The following is a 26,374-nucleotide window of genomic DNA, read 5'->3' on the forward strand; positions in this document are numbered from 1 at the left end:
AAATTGTATGTCAAGCATGCTTATCATTTATTTTGGGCTAATTAAGACAGTTTTGAAAAAAGGTACTTCTAAGGCAGTAGTTGCAGTAATCTGTAGCGCATTCAAGATGAGTTTTAGGCTAGCGTTCTGCAGGCCACAGCAGCGTGAGACTGACCTTACTTCCAGAGTCCTTGGGTCCACACTCTCCCTTGTCATACCACCATTTGTTTTTCAGTTTGTCTAAGACGCCTGCTTCGCTCAGTTTCAAAACTGCAAGGTTTACTGGGGTTCTTTGCGTGTAAAAATAACATAAATAACATCATAGGTCATGTTATTTTATGTTATTATGGTATTTCACATTTGCATTGAACATCTCAAGTCACATAGAAAACTTTGATTACATACATTACAAGTGACCTAGCTTGGATCCCACTGAGTACATGTGTGTATGCTCGTTTAAGGAGGGGCTGGGGGGTGGAAGGGCTACAAGGAGCTAAGTCGAGCTACATACATATGAGTGGGACCCACCTTTGTCACTCACAGTAACACATTCATTCTGCCCCTGCTAATTTCCACAATGAACCAGAAAGAAAATACTATCAAGACAGGTAGCATCAAGCTAGCTCTAAGCTGCTACTAGGAGAGAGAGAGCTACACTTGTCCAACTTAAACTATGAAGCTTAAGATTTCATAAACTGACAATTTAGATCAGTTTTTGATTTAATTAGTTGCTACAGTTCTGTGAATGTACTATTGCTGAATTATTTCAGCTTAAGTTTTTCTGCTGGTTAGCTCTAAATTGATCCAGTTTGTAATTAATTCAGAGTTTGCCAAGAAAGCTCTTGCATATGGAGTAAACTAATGCAACATCTTCTGTTATGGGTTAGACTGGCATCCGACTCGGCACAGGCACACTTCCAAAACGATTAATCTAACTTATCTTGGTGCGTCTTCATAAGTTGGTGATGCCCCAACTCTATATTGTTCTAATAAATAAAAATACATTTAATTGCCGTCACACTGATATTACTTTGATGAAGGCATAGACAAACTATTGGCATCATTATGACACTGCCAGTGTGTTACAATTATATAAATTAAAAGTGTAAACTGGTTTCTCTGCTATATGCAGCTAACAAAAACCCATAGTGTAGGGTCCTCAGTGTGAAGAACATGTATTTATCTTAGCTACGTTCTTCTGAATATGTGCAAACCACAGATATTTGAGTAATTTTTAAAATGAGTTTTACTGAGTAAACAACTTTTCCTGTCTGTAATTACAGAATGGCTAACTATAAAGTTAGTTCTAAGTCGCTTACATTTATTTAAATAATTTCCTCCTTGTTTTTTTTTTTTTTACTATGTGAAATGATGTAGTTCTTATATAAACACTTAGATAATTCAAAGCGCTGCCCTCATCTTCAGATGCAGAATAAATGTTGATATAAAGAAATTAACTAATTAACATCTGCAAGTACAACAGCTCCACAGTTCAGGACTGGATACAATTTGAAAGTGCAGTCCTCATAACATTGATTAATTTCTCTCTCTCCTATTCCCAGAGCAACCACCAGGGGGGAAATATTCCTGTCTTCACAGTAATTGCTCTCTATGTGCTAGTATTAATCACTTAAATTTTGTCACTGCTTTCTTCTGTTTCTCATTTTAAGTCAATAGCGAAATTAATAATATGTTATGCACCATGAGAAAATAAAGTTTTTCGATGATTTGTTGAATTTCTACCTTTTGGAATTTAGTCAAACCAATTCAGAAAAAAAAAGAGATACTTTTTGAAATACTTATTTTAAAATAAGGGCTTTCTTACTGCATACTAATCTCCGTCTGTTTCTATAAAATATTTTCTCTCTGCAGGTGAATATCTTGAAGGGCTTTTCCTTCCCTGTATGCTCCATAAACCTTTCGGCGGGGCAGATGCATGTGTCACACTCTCCAAGGACGGGGCCATCACAAGCTCCTGCAGCTTGTGAGCGGCCCCTGTCATTGAGTAGTTGGGGAGGGGCGGGTGGGGCAGACAGAGAGGGCTAACCTTGGAATCCCCTCCCCCGCTGCCACATTCTCCTTTGTCATACCACCACTTGTTTTTCAATTTGTCCAACAGGCCCTGCTCGTTGAGTTTTAGCACGGCCAGGTTGACCGCGTTTCTTTAAGTAAAAAAGGAGGGACAGATAACATAGTTTGGTCAGAGCAGAGGATGGAGGGACAAACAGACAAGATAGATGGAAATCACAGCCGGGGGGGCGGGGAAGAGAGAAGGAGAGGAGGAAAAAGGAGAAGAGGAGGAATGGGAAGGATAAATCAAGAGGGGCTTAAGGCGTAAAGGTGAGCTAGTGGGGAGAGATGCACCCCAAACAACCCTGTCTCCTACTGTTTGAGTTTTTTTAAAAATCCATATTCTACTAGCTTGCAAAGTTTTCCAGGTTCATCTGTTACTGTTTCTCAGCATCGTCAGAGGTTACAGACCTGAGTGAACTAAGGTAACCGTATTTCTGCAGCCTGCTGATGGTGCTCTTGTCCGTCTTTGCCGGTCCTCAGTTTTCTCTGCTGAGCTGCACGGATGAGAACTGCAGCAGTCCTTCCCACAGTACCAAGCCAACTGACCTTCAAACTAAATCCACAGGGACCAGGCTAAATAATCTGACATTCCTAGACTGTATGCAAAGCAATTTTGTCTCATGTAAACAAAATAAACTTAGAATTATCTACGTGTAATGTACGGTGTACAGTTGACACCAGAAGTTTACATAAACCGCATTAAAAAAAAGAAAACAAAACATACACCTCTTTTTCCTCAGTTAAATTAAACCAAACTAGCTCACTTGTTTTAGGTTAGTTTCATGTAGCAATATTATTTCTATTTATTTTTCTTTCCTTTTTTTTTGATACAGTAATGTAATGGGATCTCTACCGTAGTGCCAGCCTAGATGTTTCTTAGTCTGTCGATTTGACCGCATACCTGACAACATATCTCAGAACCTGATGGTCAGGTTACATTTCAACCAATGCTGCGACTGAAATAGTTGTTGCCTGATCAAAACAATAATACTCATGAAAGATTTCCAAATGAAAATACTTCAGCTTCAGAGAGAGACAGTGTTCTTTGGGGGATCTTATCTACAAGCTGTGACATCTCAACATAGAAGGTATGGAGGAAAATAGTTGAAACATATATGAAAATCAGAAATAATAATAAAAACATTACAGGTATTCATTATTATTCATATAACAGCAGCTCTAGTTAAGAGAAGAACATTTATCTGCTGAAAAATTAAATATCAAAGTAGTCATGCCTGTCAGCAACATCATAAAGTCAGTTCAGCCCTGCGAACAGCACACCAGGAGGAGAGGAAGACTCAAACTCAGGCTCTCTCTGCCACATGACTGGAAGACAGTGCTTCCTATCAACTGACAGAAATCAGAGACAACCATGGATAGTTTCAATGATTAGGCTCAAACAGCAACATATCCACATCCTGTCAATCACTTCTCTATTTTAAATGGAAAGCAATTTTTTTTCCAATAGGAGTTGAACTGCAGGGAGGCTGGGGTCTTGAAAATCTTTGCACAATAGAAGTTTTTTTTTTTTTTGGGGGGGGGAGTTATAGTACAGGACTTGAGACTGAAGTAGTGTTTATGTTTTGCCTTTTGCAGAGCAAATTTGACAAATGATGACAAAAACAGATGGAGGAGCAGAAGAGAGAGCAGTTGGTCAATTTTTTTCCAGTACTTTCCCTCTGTGGGGAAACATTGACATATAGACAATTTAAAACTCCTGCCTTTTGGTTTAAGCTTTTCACTATGTATGTATATTTCCCCACAGATTTATCATCAAAACTCTACCTGATGAGTTGAAACTGCAGCTACATAGGCATTAATAGTTGGAAAGGGATTCCCTTTTCCAATAAGCTCTGCAGGAAGCAGAGAACATCCACCACCGAACACTGAAAAGGATCGGGATGTCTTTCCGCAACACCGGTTCTCAAAAACTTGCAATTAACCACTGTAAAAAGAGCGAGAAGAAGAAATGCTTACATCTTGAGTGGGGTCTATGACGTCTGGAGGGAGACCTGCTGCATTCAGGTTCCACCTTTTAAAAGCCAGCTTGTCCAGAGAGCCAGGTGATCTGGATGTGGATCATGAATCTCTCAGATCGAAGGTCCCTGAGAAGGAGGAGGGGCCATGGTTCTGCTGAAACCACTCAGGGTTTCAATGGCCACCAGAATCAAAGTCAAGCCCTGTTCTCTCGCCTTAGGGATGTTAGGCTGAGACGTGGCAGCACATAGAGCAACACATTCGGCCATGAGTGTACCAGCATGTCCATGCCCAGTGGAGCATCTGGAAGAGATGCTCCACTGGGGCATAGAGCATTTTCCCATGAGGTGAAGAGTTTTACCACAGCCCATTGTAATCTCTGCCAGGTCTGCAGCACCACTTGAGGGTTCAGCGTCCATTCTTGGTACAGAGGGCTTCCCAAAAGACTGCTCCTATCTGTTCAGATTTCCTGCTACGTGCATTGCGCGAATCGCTAGAAATCGAGTGCTACTTCACTTTATTTTTTCCTGGCTAGTCTGTGAAGCTTCAGGAGTTGTCTTCCTTTACCAAGACGTGGTGAATGATCATATAGGGCATGAACTCTTTTAAATATTGCGTATAGTTCCAACATGTTGATGTGAAGCCGTGTCATATACGCCATTCACTTCTCTTGTAAAGAGTTCATGCTCCCTCTGTTGGGCAAAGAGGATAATTTTTGTTATTGTTCTTTTTGTGTGTGTGTGTGTGTGTGTGTGTGTGTGTGTGTGTGCGTGTGTGTGTGTGTGTGTGTGTGTGTGTGTGTGTGTGTGTGTGTGTGGAGGGTTTCTGCCTTTGGTAACCTGTGCGGTTGAAGAAAAGGTCGTTTCATTTTCTCTGATTCCTCAAGAAAAAGAGATAGGTGCACTGGGGCAATAGAGAGTGCTTGGTAACACTGTCAAGGTGCTGTGGAGTGTTAGATGGCACTGTTGAAGTGATTACTGTGTTGTATGCCCCATAATTTCCTCGCTCTGAACATAAGAGGGAGAATTTAACAGGACCAGGTGAACTGGGAATCACAGGAGTATCTGAACACTGGACAGAGACGTTTGCTCTCCAATCTGAAAATCTTCTCTTCAGAGGAGTAAGTTGGCTGCAGAACAAGGTTGCCCACTTCTTTGTTCCCTCCCTGGGATGAGATGGATAATTTTTTTGTAGTAGCCGTGAGAAGGAGTTCATAGCAGTACGTCAGCCTTGATGATGGGTGGTGGATGGAGTCACAGACACGACTCAACCCGAGTAAAGTTAGAAAAAGAACCACTGGTGGGCTTTTTTTTGTGCTCATCTCCTGATAATTTTGGGTTTATAATTTCAATTAAGGTCTTCCCATATTCAGTTTGAAGCAAATTTAATAATCAATTAGAAAATGATGTCTATAGATTTTCTTTTTCACATGTGATCAAAACTGTTTGTCATCGGTGGCCATGTTTGGCCTGCTAACTTATGGGAGGAGCTGTAGCACAGCAGAGCAGAAAAGAGAGGGTGTGAGCAGTGCATACATGAGTATGATTGACAGTGTTTAGACCATCCTCCTGGCTCTGATTGGTTGTTTTTAACCAGGAGGGGGTGTATTTCTGCAGATGGCAGTAGGACCACAGGGAGGAGGCAGAGGAGCTCGATTTTTTTCACAGATTTTGTGTCTCATATTATACTGTCAAGACATGTTGACAGATTTTAAAAATATGTAAAAAAACAAAAACAAAAAAACATTTCTATAAATGTTACCTACAAAAGCTGTACAGTAATACAGTTGATTTAGAGTGAGACATAGAAACTTACTGAATTTAGAAGGAAAAATACAGTTTTTCAGGGCCGTGTTAGCAGTGTATGATCCCTGGTAATAATAATAATAATAATTTTTTGCACAACGTTACACAGTACTAAACATTGTGTGTGCTGCAGAATTGTGTCGAAATACCTTTCAGCTGACAGGAACCTATCTGACATTTTACTACAGTAAGCTTTATAGTTCTGTAGTCTGCGGTATCTTTATGCTTACACTGATCTCTATAAAATCAAAAGCAGTTTATGCTCCTTTACTTCTGCATCTGTTAGTTTACAAACTTAAGCTTGTCAGGAGTTTTGTCATCTAATAACAAAAAATGCTATGTTAATACTGTTAAATTAAAAATAAAACAATATACTGCAGCTCACTGAATTTATTTGTGATTTTACATCAATAGCCTCTGTGGTATTGTGGAAAGCCCACTTAAAATTGTAGCTTCACATTTTTTTCCCCCATATAGAGCGGGTAACAAAAATCAGGTCATTTAGGTCATATTTTATTACCATTCGAACAACTTTAAAGCTTTTCCTTTTTTTTATTTTTCTGTAGCAGCTAGTACATTTCCAAACAGGGTCATAAATTATAAAATTCAATATGTTTTTGAAAAGTCAAATGTTTTTCATTTGATATGAATTAAATTAAGGCTTGTGAATTTACATGGTCCTGCAGATAGCGGTGATTCCTGTGTGATTGGTTGGTTTAGGTTTCGATGATGGTTTTTGAATTTATATTTCATTTAATCATGAGCTGCTCCTCTGAGGACAGACGGGTGTTAAGCAGTGCTGAAAAGAAGACAGTTTGGGCAAGAGGTAGATCGCCATTTATAAAAATTTGCTTGGATGTGGATATTTGTTTTATTTTTCTTACTGCACAAACTACCTGGGTCGTTCATGAAATAAATGTTCTTACGAAGAGGAGCATTATTTTAGTAACGTCCACACAAAAAAGTACGATTTCTCAGGTCCTCTAGTCGATTCATATCCAAAATACTGAAACCAGTATGCATCGTTTGGTTTTTCTTTTCAGTATATGAATTATTGAGATAAATGGGAAAACTGTATTTTCTCAAAGTAGATAATTAATGATTAAAGAAAAGTACTAAAATTACCACATATATATATATATATATATATATATATATATATATATATATTTTTTTTATTTATTTATTTATTTTTTGCATGAATGATCCAAATGGCAAAGGCAAAATGATGAAGAGGCAAAATCACGACCCGTTTTTGACTTCTGATTCGAGTTTGCTGCGAAGCACAATGTACCCAATGCACTACAAAATCCTGGTACTGACTTTTAGAGCTCTTCATGGACAGGCGCCAGACTATATTAAGAACCTCATCCAGCCTTATGTTTCGACTAGGAGCCTCAGGTCGTCCAATCTGAACTTGCTGATGGTTCCTCGGACCCTTTTTAAGACTCGAGGAGACAGATCTTTTAGAGCTGTGGCGCCTCGCCTCTGGAATGAGCTACCTTGTACCATTCGATCTCTGGATTGTATAGACACTTTTAGGAAACAACTTAAGACCCACTTTTTTAAACTTGCTTTTTAGCGTAATACTGTGTTTTATTGTTTTGTATGTTGCTTTTAATTTATTTATTTTTTACATTTTGTGCAGCACTTTGTGACTCTGGTCTGTGAAAAGCGCTATAGAAATAAAGTTTACTTACTTACTTACTTACTTACTTACTTACCCCAAAGTCTTTGTAATGTTCACATCGTGACCTGCCTGACAAGTGAATTAGATTTACTAATGTCACACTGAAATAAAATCCTGGGTTGCTCTTACTGTGAACTCAAGCCAATAAGTCAGAGGAGTGAAGGACTAAAAGGGGTATAAAGCCAAAACAAAATGACCAACTGTAGTTGAATTCAATTGCTTTCTCATTCATTTCCTCTATCTTACATATTTTTTTTTTTTATTTTAATCAAACTTTTATGGAAACATTGGCGTTTTCATCTGGCATTCTTTAAAAAGAAATTACAGTTGTAGCTCATCCAGAAATTCAATAAAAATACTCATTTTAATTTTGACTTTGCAATTTGACACAAGAAACCTTGTTAGTTTTACTCACTAGTCCCCCCATTGACCAGGCCCCTCAGTTTTATGTTTCCTGATTGTCTATAAATTCCCCCCTTTGTGGCTCTGGAGAAAGTGCCAGAAGTCTGAGGTCCTACCCCTCCTCATGGCAGATTTCTGTGAATACATTTAAATATTATTTATTCTAATCAACATCACCATCATCATCATCATCATCATAATCATCATCATCATGGAAAAACACACTTAAGACAGCAGACAAATGTACAAAGTTACCTGGTAGTTGGCCCTATGGGGAAAAAAGGAAGAATGGCTGACAGTGCAACAGAGGTAAGAACCACAAATGAGATGTATGGATGACTGGACAGAAAAATGAAGGGGACATGCCTAAATCAAAAGAGAGGTGGCAGAAAAGGACGAGTACAGCAGAAACAGTGACGGAAACAATTACACACAATACAAAAAAATAAATAAAAAAATAAAGGAAAACAAGAAAGAGAGAAAAATTAAAGCAAATGAGAAAGCATGATGATATATTTTTTTTAAATTTGCAACATTTGTCACTGCTGCCAAGTGAAAACTGATGCATAAAGTTAGTTAATTTATAATCATTGTAGTTTAATTTCTATAAAAAAAACTATGATTGATCATTACTGCAGTTCTATAGATTTGTAAGTTTAAAAAACCCCAAAACAAAACAAAACAAAACAAAAAAAACCTGCCACCTGACAGCAGTGACAGTCCGATCTGTGTGGGATAAAAGGCACAGCAGGGTAGGTGGAATTTTGCAGCAATAGTACAGTATCAGTGTTGCTACTGTTTCCTATTGTTACACTATTCCACCCACCTTAACAGTGAGCCTTTCGGTGTGGCAATGCCGTATCCTTTGGAGTCCAGATTTCCTCCCACTTTCATTGTGTCACAAGGCTTCCGCTGCTCCGTGTATTCGTTCATGGTGGACTCCAAGAGGAAGGCGTACTTCCCCTTGGACTTGCGCACTCTCGCCACGCCCTCTGCCGTGGTTCTGGTGAACACGGACGGCTCTGCGGACTTCATGTAAGACCACATCTTCTCGTAAACGGCTATCTTGGACCTCTGGGGTGGAGCGGGTGAGAGGAGAAACCGAGGGTTATTTGCACATTAGAAGGCATCGTTTCACAAAGGTAAAGATGCAGAATTTGATGCAGATTACAGCTTTTGTGGCTATTAGACATTTGAAAAATCTTTATGTTGGGTGCTTTTTAAACACTTACTATGAAGATAAAGAAAAAAAAACGTGTCAATATGAAATAACAAAACCAAAAAAAAAATTCCTGCCTAGAAATCTATTTACCATTTCAGTTGAGGTACTGATACATCACTAGAATCCAAATGTCATGACATTATAAGAAATGTATTGTAACTGAAAAAAATATATATATTTTTGATAAAACAAATTCTGTAATTCACAATTAATCAAGTAAGTAATATTTTTCAAATCAGTTTCCACCGTTAAGCAAAATAAAGTGCAAAGTAGTTGCACTTTAAAGTTTGCGTAAGCCACGTATGGGAGAAAGCAAACATGTTAGAAGAACATACTTTGATTAGGCAAAGCCAACACCAAATTGTTACCTACACGCAAAATGCTGTGCAAGGTGGAAATCTAACGCTGCATAAAAACCCACACTGCAACATGGTGGTGGTGGTATCATGGTGTGGGGATAGCTTTGTTCGAAACGAGTCAGAGCTAATGGGAAGATGAAAAAAGCCAAAAACAGAACAAATTTGGAATAAAACTTGTTGCAACCTGTAGAAGACTCGAAATCAACTCTGAACAGACAATCATGACTCGGACGGTTTGGTTTAGATCAAAGCGTACTCCTGCGTTGGTGCGACCCAGGCATAGTTCATATCTACCCTACCGACAGCTCAGAAACTGATGTTCATAAAAGGGATCTTACAAAAAGATTTAAAGTATAAAACATGAGGGATAAAAACTGAGTCACTAGGCTTAATTTACCTTCATAATGCTTCCATAAAATCATAATAAAAACATGTGTGCGTTTTTTCAAGGCACTGTAACAAACAGAAGGTTTTTACTGGAATAAATCAGGTTTTTTATAATCAAGGGGGGAAAAACTCTTGATTCAATAGCAAGACTGATCTAAACAACCATGGGACTTTCAAACCATAAACAGTCACTAATTCATTAAATAATACTTTGACTCTGTGGTCGGCTTGCTAAGACTTATTTGTGCTCCCAGATCCCAACTGAGCTGAAAGTAGAAAGTTATAATACGGTTGTCACGTCTCTCTCTGTATCACAGCAAGTCACCAACTGTCTCCTTTTTGATTTTGTTGTTTTTATTTTCACCAGCAGGATGAAGAGTTGGTGTTCGCTTTAACACAACAGAACCAGCACTGCAGCTGACAGCACTGCACACAAACAGGGAGCTTTTACTTGTCAAATATAATATTCACATTTTTTTTTTTGTAAAACTTTGCTTACTGTACAACACAAGGCTCCGCTGTGGTACAACGCTGTATCCTGCATAAAAAACGACGTCATGAGGCCTAAAAGAGCCATTTGTTTACAACCAACTTGGTTCTAGGATCGATAACACCTTCACATCTGACTGTACATTTAACAGTACAACATATATTGTTCCTTATCAGACGTAAAAAAGAAAAACAGTTCATGTCTACAGTGGAATAATATTTAGTTTTTGAATTTATTTAGATGTTTATGTTAAAACAGCTATTATTTCCACTGAATCTGTGTCTATTTCTGAATACCCCTCCATATAGGTTACAACATTTGCTGCTTATCAAATTATGGATTTAATCATTGAAATGTATTTGCTGTATTTGAGACAGCAGAAATATTTAAAAGTGAAAGCTGCTGTTGGATTTAATAGATGCTTTTTAATAAATAGACAAAATGACATGTATCAACAGTGAGGTATAATTTAGTGCTGCTTATGTAATAAATGTATTTTTAAAAGCTTGGGATTTATTGCTACAGCTTTATATGCTGTACACCCAAACTGTTAGAGCTGATTGGAATACAATTTGAATTTTGAATAAAATTACACTGCTGACTGAAGGCTGTCTTATCCATCTACCATTTTGATGCTCTGGCATATAATGACTTTCATAATCTCATTTGAATGTAACACTATATCTCTCTCAAAAAGTCAAGCATCAGTCTCACTTCAAATGACTCCAACAGTTGCATGCTAATCATGCAGCTACACATTCGGAGGAGTCTTTCAGTAGGCGTCTGTCCGGAGTGATAAAGCCGTCGGTCTCCGTCCTCCTATAAGGCGGTTCTTTTCACCAGTCTATATGTGTTTGAGAGAACTTATTTGCTTCTGTCCAAGTGTGTGAATTGTGTTTACTCATGAGTGAAAATAACAAGCATCCTCCACAAGCATTCGATTTCTTCTCCCTCTCTTCCTCTCCTGGTATTTAAATGTTACTCTTGTTGCTTTGCAAGTAACAAGCCAGGGCCTGAGGAAGTGAAACCAGCACCAGGGGATGGTATATGTGTGTGTGTGTGTGTGTGTCAGCGTGCTGATGATGCGTGACGAACACCTATCCTATAATAATGCCATTCACATTCAAGAGGACCAATATTCCCCTCCTCTCTCTCTCTTATATCCCGACTTTCTCCCCAACCTTTGCCTTTATTTTTCACCCTGGCCAGGGGAAGCTATCATAAATTCTCGTCATCCTCTGCAGCCCCTTCATTCATCTGTCTGTGTAATGTCCGGGACACAGAGGAGACAGTAATGTTGAAGCTTCTGTGCACGTACAAAACACTGTCTAGCCCCGGAGGGGTAGATGTGTGACAAAATACTGTGGCTTTTCTAAATTCTTTAACAATGAGTGTGGCTGTGAAGGAGGAAATGGATGCTCCAAGTCACCTTCAGGCCTCCCATGCACACATTTTCTAAATACACACGGGAACAGATGCATTTTACATGCCACTCAAACATCCACGCGCATGTCAACTGTATTCATACAATTTAGCTAAATGTGCATACATGCATGTTTGCACTTCCATAGCACACAAGCACACGCACACACACACACACACATTCAAAGATAATTAATGGTGGTGGCGAATCCCCCTCAGCTGTGGGAGATTAAATTGCTTTTTCACCCTCCACAGATTTCGGCACGCTCGTTATGTTGATGATGCGGGAGCCGCTCAGAGAAGTAAAAACTATCTGCCACTAGCTCTTCGACCAACCCCTCTCCCTGCCCCCTTCTTCAGCCACCGCCACACACACACACACACACACACACATATACACACAACATTCTCAAACAAAAATACCAGTGCACATATCCTTCAGAAGCATAGAAGCGCATAAGCACAAAAGCACATAAATAAGTGATGGAGGATATTGGGGTCAAAGTGTATAATGCTATCGTAGATTTTTGCTATTGTCAGCAAGAAAAAAAAAAAAAAAAAACTTCATAACTGTATTCACTTTGGTGTTATCAAATGTTGGTGGGACACGAATCAATAATACATTTGTTAAAATGGCACAAAAGGCGTCGTGATTTTTCTCTGGGATAATTTACTTTCCGCCTAATTTTGTTTCCCGTACGAGCTCCCTGCAGTGCATTTAGCTCTATACGTTCCTCTTTTCTTCGTTTACATAGTTTAATTTCCTGTATAATTTACTCTGATGATAATTAGCAAGTTAATAACTCTGTGTGACTTGGTGGGAGAGTGATTAAATGTAAGGACTCTGATAAACATTGCTCAGCTGTGTTTTATAATTGAGAGGATTCCTCAAGAATCCTTCATAAACTGTTGGCAAACATTAAACATGGGAATGAATTCTTGAAACCAACAAGCAAACAAAACAAAAAGCATATAAGCGCTTCATCACTAAAGCTCCAAAAAAATAAATTATATCACATAATCCTTCCTATGTTCAACCCAAATAGTTACCATGAAAGCTTCAAAGACATGCAATACCAATTTCACATATGTTTTCCCAGCCCATTTAAGAAACAGCAATTTATCTTATAGTAGACCTCTAAGAAGTACAAAAAAAAAAAAAAACATTTTGAAAACTTTTGTCTTAAGTATTTCGGCTAATATCCTTGTCTTTGTAGCATTATTGCAAACACCGAATAGGGATGGGAATATATTATAGTGTCTAACATGTTATGCTATTTTGTCATCTTTAATGTTCAAGAGAGACAAAAGCTTATATTTGACATAGATTTGAGTAAGCACCAAAAAAAAAAAACACCCATTGAAGTCATTATTTAATTTAGAAAGAGAAAAAAGATGTCAAGCCAGTCGACAGAATATGAAAATAAGTCCAAATCTTCGTGGAACGGCTGGTCAACAAAAACCCATTCATCTTACGATTTTTATCTTTACTGACAAAATTACAGGCACAGAAATCAGTCAGATTACTTTTGACTCAAGTTTTATCTTAGAAAGGTTAACAAATGAACTGCCTTTTGCGTTTACTTTGGATTTATTTGCCTGGCACTCAAATCAATTAAGACAAAAAAGAAATAAACACATTGAACAAAATCTCTTGACAAAGTTAAGTCTGCAGAGAGAGTCCATACCCTGAAGAACTCCTTCGTGGAGCCTGAATCCAGTGTCCCGTAGGCTATCTCTGTCTGCTTAGCCAAGTCCTCTGCACTTTCTATAGGCGAGACCATCCGCTCCACAGTGAGGAAAGCAGCCAGGTTGGCTGTGTAAGAGGAGATGATGATCAGAGTGAAGAACCACCACACACCTCCGACAATACGTCCAGACAGTGACCTACAAAGAGCGGTGAGGGGGGTGGGAGCGATGAGAGCGAGGGAGAAAAGGGAAGAAGAGGAAAAGCATTTCCAGAGAAAGAGAGTGAAGAGATTAGGCAGATAAAAGAGATGATTTGATAGAATAGATGAGGGAGATGGAGATGGTAAAGGTAAAAGGTGATTTAGAGTGATAAAAAAGATTTAAATAAGATTAGAGACAGAATGGAAAAAAAAAACATCACATCTAATTCTTCTGTCAAGGATGTGCAAGACAGTGTGCTGCTGTTTTACACAAGCATTTTTAATACTAAAGTGTGTATGACTGTAAACCTGCTGGAGCTGCCAAAGTAATTGTCTTTCAGGCCTAAAAAGCATTTCAGCAGCAACAATAACAGGCCTGACAAAACAGATTGCAATCTGGGCACTGCGCCGTCACACTCCGCACCTCATTCTCTCAGTCTGTTTCTCTATGTTTAGTCTCTTCATGCACCAATTGCAGGCTAAAGTAAGTGGCAATTCGTTAAATTTTCTTTTGGTTGCATGAACTTGTTTTATACAAAGAAGAGGCGAAGAGAGCAAACAAAACCAAGTCTATCAGAGGAAACAAGGACGAGGAATGCGAGACTGAGACATTTAGACTTTTTTATGGTGGAGCTGGTAAAATACTTTGCTCGTCTAATGGGAAGGAAACAAGAACATTAGTCAGCAAAGGCTTTGTTATACATACTTTCCTAATGCACATTTCCGATTAAATATCTTCACATATTCTGTGTACCATCACTATTCACAGTCAAACTCAACCAAAAAGGTTGCTGCTGTTAAAACATAATACCTAAAAGCCCACTTTTAAAGATTACAAGAACATCTGACTATATGGAAGGAGGTTTTATGAAAAGGCTGAAAAATCTCAAACTTCACAGAAGCTCATAATATTTAGGAAATGTTGATTTTGCATCTGCAAACTTGGGTGTAATAAGATAGACAGAATATCCATTTCCAGGATATCACTCACTAAAAACATCAAATGGGCTAAGAGATGTCCAAAAGTAGCATATCGTGCTCCAATCTAAAGACACTTGAGAATAAATGTGAAACGGAGCAACCAAAATACAAAAGCCAGCCTAAAATCCATCCGTCACCCCGACAAGGGGGTGATGGATGGAGGCTACAGCATTTTTTCGGTGGATAAAAGGAAATATTAGTCATGTGGTCGACATGGTGTTTGAAGGAGAACGCCACGTATTCTGCCCTCTACCAGATAATCCTGGACGACGTTGTCTAAGCTATTTGTCTCCTTAAGCTCGAGTTCACTTGGGCTCAGGCTGTTCATGCTCAATAAACCGTTTTCTCAGGTTTTTTTTTTTTCTTCCGATATTAAAATGTGTTTGATCATTTGAAAACATTTCAGTCCAGGCTTCATTCATGTTCAGATCGCGCTCCACACCACAGCTTTACATCTTTGCAACGCCCCTGTTGCTCAGTAAAGAATCAAAGAGAGAGTGGAGAACATTTCGGTGGGCGAAATTTATATTAAAGGTCTAACGCTGAACTAGTAAGTGCACAAATCTTAAAAAGCCACCAGTTGTAAAGATAATAATGAGGTGAGAGAGGTGCCAGTTTGATCTAATGCGCACTGCAAAATGAGTTGTACATTTAATTCAAACACAGCTTCACAGTAACTGGGCTTGATGAATTCACAAAGTGCTGCCTGTAGGACAAAGCAGTATTGCTAGAGTTAAATTTAATAAGAGTCTCAATAATAGCAAGTGATTCTTCATCGTTTGACTCGGTAAAGACGGCTGTTTGAATAGGTGGTGTCTTGTGTGTGGTGTGCTTTCGGATACAATATATGCATTTTTTTTTTTTTCATATGGCCATCAGGTAGGTGTGGGAGTCTTTAAAGAGACAGTTACTCATGGGAGAACCTGCTTTAAATGCACGAACAAGATGCAGTTCTTTTTGATCGGTAAGCGGGGGAAAGACGTTAACTGCTGAAACGCTTTATTTGAAATGGGGACTCCTTTGAAAGTACAGCTAACGATTATACACAATAACTTTGATTAAATCCCCTTTCCTCAGATTTAGGAATATCGCACGCTCTTACATGCAACTAAATATTAATTAAACTAAAGGACAGCTAGTAATTTAGCAACATCCTCAACCTGATTGAATTCACTAGTGTGTGTGTCGTGTTTGCTTTTGATGAGTTTGTGCTGAAGTGAGAAAAGGAAAGGAATTTGGGATGTGTATTAACTTCTGTGTACGCAGAAAATTATCTCTTTTCCATGCTGGTTTCTGTTGCCGTTCAAAGGCCAGAATAACCTCTTATTAACACTTCCTGACACACAAAGATGAATTGATAGGACTTGGCTCTGAGGTATTGATCCATTTATATGAATAAATGAACCAGTCTAAGATTTTGATGGCTCCCTGAAGAATATTTTCTTTTTAGGGTTAGTTTTTATTTCACTTGCAGAAGACTTTTGGAATGGACTGACACAGACAGATGCTCACTAAAACAACGATAGATACAAGAAAAATTACAGATGTTGAAATGAATTGAAAAGTTCAGCAACCTTCCCAAAGTGCAGATGTCCTCAGCAGATGGGGAAACATGGTTTCCGTCGCCAATTTGCTCAACGTTGGTACGAAAACAACAGTTTCCACTTGATAAAACGGATAACCTTGTCAGATATTAGGGGGAGGAGGACGACAGGAGGAACACGTTGACTTGTTCTGTTTTTACTATTCCAAGAAAACAAGTGGAAAAGGCATAAAAACGCACAACACAGAAATAATGTGGTGCACCTTATTGTACTCGGACTCGATGTTCCATTAAACGCACTCAATGTCCTCATGTTTAGACACATGCAAGATACGTTTTTTTTTTTTTTTTCAGTATTCAATCGTACATGGCAAGATGGGAAACAGCAGGTGTAATCTAAGAGAAAGGCCCGTGGCGAAAGTCAGACGAATTCTAATTGGTTGACGACCTAATGCTGATTATCAATCAGCTATCTGATTGTTTGGGCTGCCCTATAATTGAAAGATTAACACTATAATTTAAAGATAACCACTTTAGCACATACTTCACAAATCCTGTACATATTTGGCTTTTCTCCAGGTACTTACAATTCCTTTTATATATGATTACCTATTAACAAAAATATACAAATAAGGAAGTAGAATTCATCCTATGGCCATAGAGTAAAGTTTGAGAATATTTTGGTTTCATTTTCAATGCCGCATGTTTCCACAATAAACCAGTATGGAGTGTATTTTTGGAACGGATGCCTTTGCTGTGTGTGCCGCATCCATGAGTTGCTTTGGAGTTGGTATGCAACAGGCGAATCATCCTATAGCAGGTCATGTATCATCTATGATAGCCAACAGATTGCCTCCCCAATTCTCTGTGTGGAAGATTAATGGCATTGTGCGGACTTCTTTTTCCCAGGCTTTCTTTCTCACACACTCTGCTTTAGGCAATACCTTTATTCTTATCCCATGCATCCAGATTTTTATCAGCTGACTGAAGTGTGTGTATTGTTTCATTTGTGCTTGTTTTGCTGGGTAATGACTGGAAATCATTTTAGGCTTGATTTTTTATTTTTATTTGTTTAAATAGGAGAACTGCAGGTAATTCATCACTCATTACACTGTCTGATGAACCCACCAGCAATATACATGGAGTTACTTGCTACTTTATTGTTGGTTGTCTGGGGAGATTCAACAAAAGGTGCTTTTAAGTCACCCACACTTTCAGTCGTTTAGTTGAGAGAGAAAACAAAGCATGTGATATAAATTAGATCGAAGAAAGGTGGAGTGGACAAATCCATGGACTCTGATCTTTTCATAGTTTGCTTTCTTGAACTATTTGGTCTTAAAATCCCATTCTAGATTATAAAATAACTTTCTCACAAACTTGGAATAACAAGGATCTTTTAACAGTCTACCCTCTTATTTATGTAAAGCAACCTGGAGAACAAAAACACAAAATCATGAAGATTCAGTATTTTATATTCTTCAATTGTATTTTTTAAATATATCTAAAATCTATAATGTGAAGCCGTTTCTGACATGTATTTAAAATACCTCTAATGTGAAAAGCGCTCATTCGAAGACAGCGTTTTTATTCAAATGTCCTTGTTTCATTTGGAAAAGTTCTGACAGGCCAATAATATGACGCAGCTTCCAGGTTGGCCAGGCATCCATTTCTGACTGGCTAGCTTCCCAGGATGTTGATTTTCACATCAGGATTTTTTTTTTCTGAGTTTGAATCCAATCAAACTTTCTTTTTTCCTCAGAAATGAAAAAGAAAAAAAAAACAAAAGCTTTGCATCTATTCAGGAAGCCGAGCTCAAGACCTGGACAATCCATTTTGGAAGTCATGTTTATGATTATTGTTCAACATTGTTAACACTACTCTGTTTATTTTTTATAAACAAAACACGACATGTGCTTTTTTAAAGCACGTCAGCATTGCTTAGTACCTTCAAAAAGCAATTTTACCAGTGACATAAAAGTTTTGAGCTTTTTATTTTAAAAGGACCTCTAAGATTGCCAGAACAATCACCAAAATGAAAGAAACTTCAAACATTTTAAAAATCAGTACTGATGTAGTTTTTACTTTAAATACTAATCAAAACAGACAAATGCTAATGCAGCCCATCAGACTGAGACACTTGCTTCTATCTGGACTAAAAATCTAAAACCTTTTGTTTTTTCTTTCTCCAACTTTGCGTAGACCTCCCTGCTTTGATAGAGGGGCCTCTCCACCACCGTCGAGTCTTTGCCGTCATCGCAGGATCCAAGAGAAAAGCGGGTAAACAAAATGGCAGATGCAGCATGCTTGTTGTAGCAACAAGAGGAGGAAATATTGGCACATGGCGGGGGGCGCACAGTGGGCTAGATTGCACGTCTGACAAGGATCCATTGCCGCTCGCCAGGCGCTTTTCCTTTGTAAGATATTTTCTTTTTGGCGTAAGATAGCAAGTCTTTTAAAGTCAAAGAGTTCAAATCCAAGTGAAGTCATAAGTCTGTGTATGAAAGACAGCTCCAACTTTACACAATGTGCTGCCCCCGTTTGACTCAATTCATGACTCAAATCCACAAGATAACCTGATAGAAACAGACTCTATGGGGGTGTCAAAGACTGAGCAGAGTTAAGCATAAATATCCAACTTTGACTTCTGTCTCCTCTGCATTAAGTGGGAATAAAATTTAACCAGTTCACTTTGGGTCAGAATTTCCTCCAGCTTATTGAGCTTGGGCAATTTGGTGTCGTGTTTTTCCATTTGTTTTTGCTAATGTGCTGCTCACTTGGTCTCAGTATGGGATTTAATTTGGTGCACATAATCTAAGAGATTATTATGAACCCCAGAAAAGTCTCAAGTGTAAAATACTCCGACTGGTAAAGTCAAAGCTGGATAACAGTTTTTATTCCCAAAAATATTGTCTACAATATTATTTTGTTTTCATAGACCTACACAGCAAATTTGGAAGTGTTCCATCAACTCCTACAGAGTTAAATTCAACACTTTGAAAGTGTCTATACTGGTCCACTCTGGATGGTGTAGAAGTTACGCTCTTGAAAGTGTTATTTGTGATAGAGTTGAATCAACACTCACAGTAGTTGAAATCAAACACACTTCAGTCTTAATCTACCCAACACTAGTGTATATTGTCAAAAGTTAACACTATGAACGTGTTAATCCAACACAGAACAGTGTAAAGTATTAACATAGAAATCTGAGTTTTGAAATACTACTGGCAAGGTGCGCTGTGGTAGTGCAGGGGTTAAGCACAACCCACATATGAAGACTGATGATGACGTTGGTGACAAGCTTTACCCAGAATGCACCTGGAGACAATAAGGATGATTCATTTGTAGTTTTGTGTGTCATAAAGTTAAATATTGAAAATAAAGCCAGTCAAGTGGCACAATATTTTATTCAATATTTTACACCCACTATGTCACTAAAATAAGTCAGCCTGGTAAGGTTTTTAGCAACCATGAGTCAACAATGGGGCACCCTACTATATAATCTACTGGGGTATCACACTCAGTTTTCAACAGTAGAGGGCTTTCGTTTTAAAGTTCTCATCAGATGTTATAAAGAAAATTTGGATCCCTGAAGGCATGAACCAGGCAGGGGCCTGTTGCAACCTCTAACTTATCTGTTGCTCCTTCCCTGATGTGATGTCTCCTATATGTTACAATTGTGGGAGGAGCTGTCTGATGTTGATTTAGAAATCAACACTGGACTGGATTGCTTTTTGTTTAACTCTTTGGACCTCTTTAGTGAGTGTTAGGGAAACTAAAACTCATGTTGTGGAATTAACACTGTATTTTTAACATACAACACCTGCACTGGAAATCTGACACTTCCGAATTTGCTGTGTAACATTTCAAATCTCTCCTCTCGTTATATGCGTCAAATCTCTCCTCTCGTTATATGCGTTTACCTTCTGTTCTTCGGCGATATTGTTTAGCTTTAGATATTTTTTGCCATGTTTATTTTTTTGTAACTGTAAATATTGAACATCTTGTATTCTTGTTTTATGCAATTGGTAAAATTTCCATTTACAGGTTTAATTCATTCAACATTAGACTTATTTGGTGTGGGATGACCAGTGTAGTTGGGCAACGGACAGAAAAAAAAATTATGTTAGAGATCAATAGTCAACACACATGTATTAAGTTTCACTACTGTTATTGGAAAAGCACAAACATGTGAATGATGATAACTCAGAAAGGCTGAAGGAAAATCCTCTCACTCTTCTTGGCTGCTTCCATTTTCTGTTTTCCCTTTACAACAACCACTGATGCGAAATAAGGCGAACTGATGAAATTGATTCAAACAAGCTAAAGCACTTTCCAACAAATCGAGCTCGATTGAGGAGAAGGAAGCAAACAGACTTAGTTGGAAAAGATGATTAACAGATTAAAGATTAGTAGCTGGAGGGCAAATATGGAAATAACAGCAGTGATCAGTCACCAGGAAAGGCTCAGGAGATTAATGCAGAAGGTAAATCATAAATGAAATGAGTCAATATGAGCTGCAGGTTTTCAGTCAGTGACCTTGAGGCCTAATATTTATTACTTAGTCAATTCTCCAGTTAGCTACTTGTGCCAGTAGCAGGAGCTCCTGCTCCCATTAAGTATTTAACACACACATTTCCTCCATCCTGTCACATGATGCTTAAAAATACTAACACACATAAAACACACATACTTCACAAGTGCATAATTGCTCCTAAGCAAGTTGCTGACATACCCCAGAATACACACAGAAGCCCTCAAAGGCAGAAGGCTGTAATTTCAGATGTTCATAGACACGGCCAGCCCTCCTGAGAATAATATTAGGTTGCGATCAGTTTCCCACTTCTCATTCTCCAAACAAATGGGTCTCTCAGAGTCTGTAGGCTTTCTTCAATTTCATAAACTTTAGGAACAATATTTTTTTCTCTGCTTATTTGTCATTTTGCCTGTCCGCCTTTGCATTTGACCAGGGTGACAGTTATCACCCTGGTCAAATGCCCTGATCATTTCGAAGCACGTGGAACAAGAGTTGACAGGTTGGTGGTCTTATCAAGGTCACCGTGGTAATGCGAGTTTAATATGGGTGAATGTTCTCATTTCCGACGACAGCCATCACATCATGGAGAGGCACGAGAACAGAAAAGTGCACGAAGAACGATGTGCTGTGTTTGCAGGACAGATAAAATGTTGTCACTTTCCTGCATGCAGGCATTGGCGCTGCAATATGTACGCATGGTAAATCGGTGAAGAAATGTAAATTTGAAAGAGCAAACATTTGAGTTGAATAAAAAAACCCCGACAAAAACAAAAACGGAAGCATAGATCAAAAATAAAAAAATAAGTGTAGAGGTGCATGAGGGTGTGTTTGATGCTGTATCTTGAAGACTGCAGAGATGACTGCAGCACAGAGGGAGGGACCCACCCTGAATACCAATGGACCTGTGATAGTAACTTAACACACATACAAACAATGGCGAACCGGCACATGCACTACTATGAAACAAGCAGAATTAAACACTACCTTATCAGTGTAGGCTTAAAAAGGTCATGAACACCCAATCTACCCCAGTAATTTGTGACCGAAAGAGCAAAGAAAGCTAAAAAAACAAAATAAAAAAAAGTAGAGCTCATTTGTTTGGGGTCTTCTGAAAAGCCTGAATTGTTATCTTTGTTCCCTCGTAAATTCTCTGTAAATGTCAAATTTAGCATTCATATGATCAAAGAAACAGCCTCTCTCTGCTTCCAGGGAAAGTGTAAAATAAAGCAATGATGTAGAGCACAATCCCTGACCGCATAGTGGTGTCCGTCAAACACCCAATGACAAACAACTATTTAATGACACAATTTGCTGCGCGCTGAGCAAAAAGTAGTACAAACCCTTAAGACGGTGAAGTAAGAAAATCCATCCCATGATACTTTGATAACAAAGGAAAACTGAAATAAGAGATTAAGGAAAACAGGTGGATGTGGTTGTGAATATTGCAACTCATCATGACACAATGAACAGGAGTAAGATCCTTTACCGGTTCTTATATTTAAGGGGAGATAAGGAATCTATAAAACTCCTATTCCCTTAGCAGCGTTCAATAGTTTGAAAGTTGAGTAGAAAGCGGCAGACTCCTGCAGCCGGGTCAGAGAGAATCTCATTAAGCTGCATTCTCAATATTCACCCTATGTGCTTTTCAATGGACCATTCTCATTCGTTTCATTGCCAGGGATCTGTCAGAGAAATCTAGAGGGAGAAATTGGTTTGAATTTCTTTCCCACTCAATTCAACTCGTTCCGAGGCTCGACAGCACATTTTTTTTTTTTTTTTTACCTCCTAGAAGATTCAGGGTTTTAGTAAAGAGATCATTTGATGGTAAAACTCCATTATCACAGTTTTGCGTTGAAGCCTGCAATACTACTTTATGATATCTGAAGATTGTTATCCAGTATGATAGTGTGTTTAAGTTATTCAAATAAAAATACAATTTTATTTGATATTTCTGTTCTATTTAGACATTGTGAGCAAATGTAGCAATTGTGCGCTCATTATATCTTTTAAAGCAGCACTGAATTTTAGAGCTAAATAGAGCCTACTATCTAACTTGTGATAAAGTTTGTGAGACTGGAGCCTATGTAAGGTTTGACATTGTGATTTTACCTGCTTGCAAAGGTGAACAAGGGACTGGGGGATTAGAGGAAATGAACTGAGGAGATAGAAAAATGATATGACATTATGATATGCATGACATGGCTCCTTTTCAAAGGCTATAATCTCAAGAGCATTGTGCCTCCAAGGCTCATCCATCACATGAATTTACGCCTAAAGTCTGGATGCCAGTTTTACTTCCTTTCTGCAGCAATATATCAAATGAGCCAGGCTTTTTAATATTTTCTGAAATAAAACTGTTTGATTCATTGGCAGCACATAAAATACTTTGAGTAGATTTGGTTTTAAGCAGATTTTTTTAAAGCTTAATGAGAATGAAAATAAAAAAAAAAACAAAAAAAAAAAACAACAATGCCCTTTAAGTATGCCAGTAAAATATAACATATCCCTATTATGTGCTGTCCTAAAAGTGAAACATAAGATTAGGTTGGCTTTTACTGGGTTTCACTAATGAACCCCACCTCAGATTAAGAGATGATTGCTACACCACGTTCGTTACTGCCTTAAATTAAAATAATAGGCATGTATGCCACAGATTTATGGTGTCATTCTGAATAATGTAAGAATATATGAATCAAGGATGCGAAATGCTACCAGTGTCAGAAAATTGTTTGCCCAATTAATTGGAAAGGAGTGCAAGATATCAGTTTCACTTCCTGATTCAAGCATACATACGAAACTTAAGAGTTTCTCATAAAATTTGAATATTCATTACAATACATTTCAAAGACCTCTGCTGCTTAGGTCTAAGAAAACAATGCCATAACTGGTAATGTTCTTGGTTTCGGAGTTGCAAAGCTTGTCAAAAACAGATTTGCTCAGTATTGTCCTGGAAGTTTTTTGTTTTTTTTTCCACAGTGGGAATCATACTTGAGATTTTGAGAATCCCTGATCTAAAAGCTAACCTCCCTGTCAAAATCATTCATACACTCCCATTAAAAAAAACAAAAAAAACACTACTTGTAAGCCTAAAAGGCCAACATATTCTCTTTTTTACCATGTAGTTTTATGCCTCTTCATGAAATGCATGCCCTCATCTGCTTTGGTGAGCTCAGAAAAGGGTAACAGACATACAAACATACTGTGTGGCTTAGTGAAGCAGCAGCAACTCAGACCAAAACAAACAAAACAAAAAAAAATCCACAAAGTCAAAGCTGAAAGTGAAAGCTATCAGAAACCTCTAATCTTTGCGATCTGCATAAAACCAGTCAATTTTCCCTTTGATTACATCTCTTTCCTTGGAGTCTTTTTCCACCACTGTTATCAGGGGAAAGTGAAGAATCGTGTGCTGCTGTTGAATGCATGTGTGTGTGGGTGCATGTGTGTGTGTGTGTGTGTGTGTGTGTGTGTGTGTGTGTGTGTGTGTGTGTGTATGCATGGACCATCAAAGGCACAAGAGGAAAAGTGACTGCGAACTCTAGTAAGATCAAAACGCAGCTAGCTTCTCATAGAAAGCACAGAATCAATGAAAGAGGAGCTAATTCCACTTCTGTTTGCTCAAAAATGCTTCAGCAGCTTGCAAAGGACAACAAGTGTTCTGTCACTGACTGTGTCACAGTGACTTTTAAGCTCTTGTCTTGAGTACTGGTGCCTTTTTGTTTCTAATTCTTGATAGACCACACTTGGAAAAAAACACATTAATTCATATAATTTTGTAACGTGTCCTACAAACCAGGCAATAATCAGAGACGCAATCTGCAGATGGAGGAACTGAACAGATCCTCTTCTTCAAAAAGAACATTCTCCCAAAAAGATGACCATTAGAAATTTGCCTCTTAAATATGATGATTATTAAACAATGACAAGCCATTAAGATGGTCTTGGCAGAGAAAATGAAAAGAGTATGTCTGCCTCCCTGGCAGTGAGGAGACGTCTTGCAGTTTGAAATGGTCTCATGTTTTTTTCAAAGCTTTGAACCTTTCACGCAGCACAATACTCCTCCAAAATGGCAAAAAAAAAGTATGACATTAATGTAAACCTATCGAGACATGACTGTCCACCTAAGCCTCAAAAGGAGATCATTAATCAGAGTCCAAGGTAACTCTAGAGGAGGGTAGAAATCGATGGCTCGAGTGGGAGAATCCGTTGACATGACAAGAAGTGATGCATACTAAAAATCCAGTCTTCAAATGTTAGCAAGAAGAGGGACGTTGCTAAAAAAAAAAAAAAAAAAAAAAGACAGTAGTGTATGTAGTGCTCTATAAAGTTCCACTATTCCTGACAACACAAGTGCATTTGGGGACTCGTAAGTCTTCCGATCAATAAACAATTTGAATAGTTGTAATATGTTTGTAGGAAGACAGTTTCCCATCCAAATAAAAAAAAAAGCGCTGCACGCTTCCACCAGTGCATGCTTCCACTATCCTGGGAGCAGAGCCACGTTGCTAAACGCAGCTTTGATATCAGTTGAACCAATACGGTTTATCTCCTGGGGCTTGTTATATATTAAACATCCACACCGACTCCACAAGATAAATCATACGAGCCGTCACTCTAAAGGAGACATCTTAGACTTTAATTTGCATTGAAACATCCTGCCTCATTTAAAAAGCCAAGTGGATAAAAAAAAGGGAAGGACAAACATGGAAGTGACAGACTTCTCATTGTCAGAACGTAATCTGGTATTTAAGACCGCAGTAATCCCAGGCTATGCAAGAGTAGGGCTGTACTGGAACTGACAGAGCTCTGTGATTTATATGATGAACGCTGGCTTCATGTTAAGTATCACATTATCGCAGTGACAGCTGTAGCTTATGAACAGGGCCTTTAAGTCACAGGGAAGTGCACATGAGCCTACTGAAAAGTTGTGAAACTGAGCAGTGGGCGTTTTCTTCTGTGTGGTTTTGTTAAATGTGTCCGTGTATGCAACTTATGTGAGTGTGTGTGTGTGTGTGTGTGTGTGTGTGTGTGTGTGTGCCTGCAGCAGATGTGAGTGTGCTGAGGTTAAGAATTGGCCTGTCAGTCTCAGTGAAGTGGGGAGAGGAGAGAGACGACAGGTGTCAGGACTGCGAAGGAGATGGATGAGAGCAAAAGAGGAGGAAGAAGAAAGCAAAGTTTGTGCAGCTGCTGGAAAATTGTTTGTTCTTTACTCAATAAAGAAATGCTAATGAAGATCCAGTGGGAATGACTGAGCAATGTTTGGTATAATCTAGCTTTGGAAAAAATAAAGAAAAGGGAATCTTTCATAACATTTTTGAACATTCTGTGCATTTCTCGGACACACTGCTGAAAAGAATAAAAGAAAAAAAAAAGATTAATGATTGTTGACACTGAAAACGGAGTTATCGTTAGTTGTACTTTTATGAGACCCAAATGTAGGCAGTGGATAGGCCGGCAGCATTGGGTCCAAATAGTTTTTTTTTTTATATATAAAAACAATGATGCACATGTAAACGGCAGACAAAAGCAGTGAACAAAGTTTAAAACAGCGGTAATACAAGCAAAACATACACAGAGACATTAACTGAGATCAGAGGATATGTAACAGAGTTAACAAAACGAGA

General features: G+C 38.3%; 1 protein-coding gene across 6 annotated transcripts in view; it reads right to left on the reverse strand.

The window, feature by feature from the left end:
* LOC106959835 (glutamate receptor 4) overlaps positions 1-26,374 on the reverse strand; it is a 134,884-nt gene that overhangs the window by 7,558 nt on the left and 100,952 nt on the right. For 3 of the 6 annotated variants that reach the window (XM_015052644.1, XM_015052646.1, XM_015052648.1), the window contains exons 14-16: positions 13,495-13,693; positions 8,753-9,000; positions 2,027-2,141 (exon numbers count right to left, since the gene is read on the reverse strand). In XM_015052644.1, the coding sequence (XP_014908130.1) occupies positions 2,027-2,141; positions 8,753-9,000; positions 13,495-13,693 (562 nt within the window). Of the gene's footprint in view, positions 1-154; positions 270-2,026; positions 2,142-8,752; positions 9,001-13,494; positions 13,694-26,374 lie in introns of all 6 variants that reach the window. The other 3 variants (XM_015052645.1, XM_015052647.1, XM_015052649.1) reach the window with 2 other exon arrangements.

This window comes from Poecilia latipinna, unplaced genomic scaffold (assembly GCF_001443285.1).
Source record: "Poecilia latipinna isolate Pla-1442-1.1 unplaced genomic scaffold, P_latipinna-1.0 Scaffold1124, whole genome shotgun sequence".
NCBI lineage: Eukaryota > Metazoa > Chordata > Actinopteri > Cyprinodontiformes > Poeciliidae > Poecilia > Poecilia latipinna.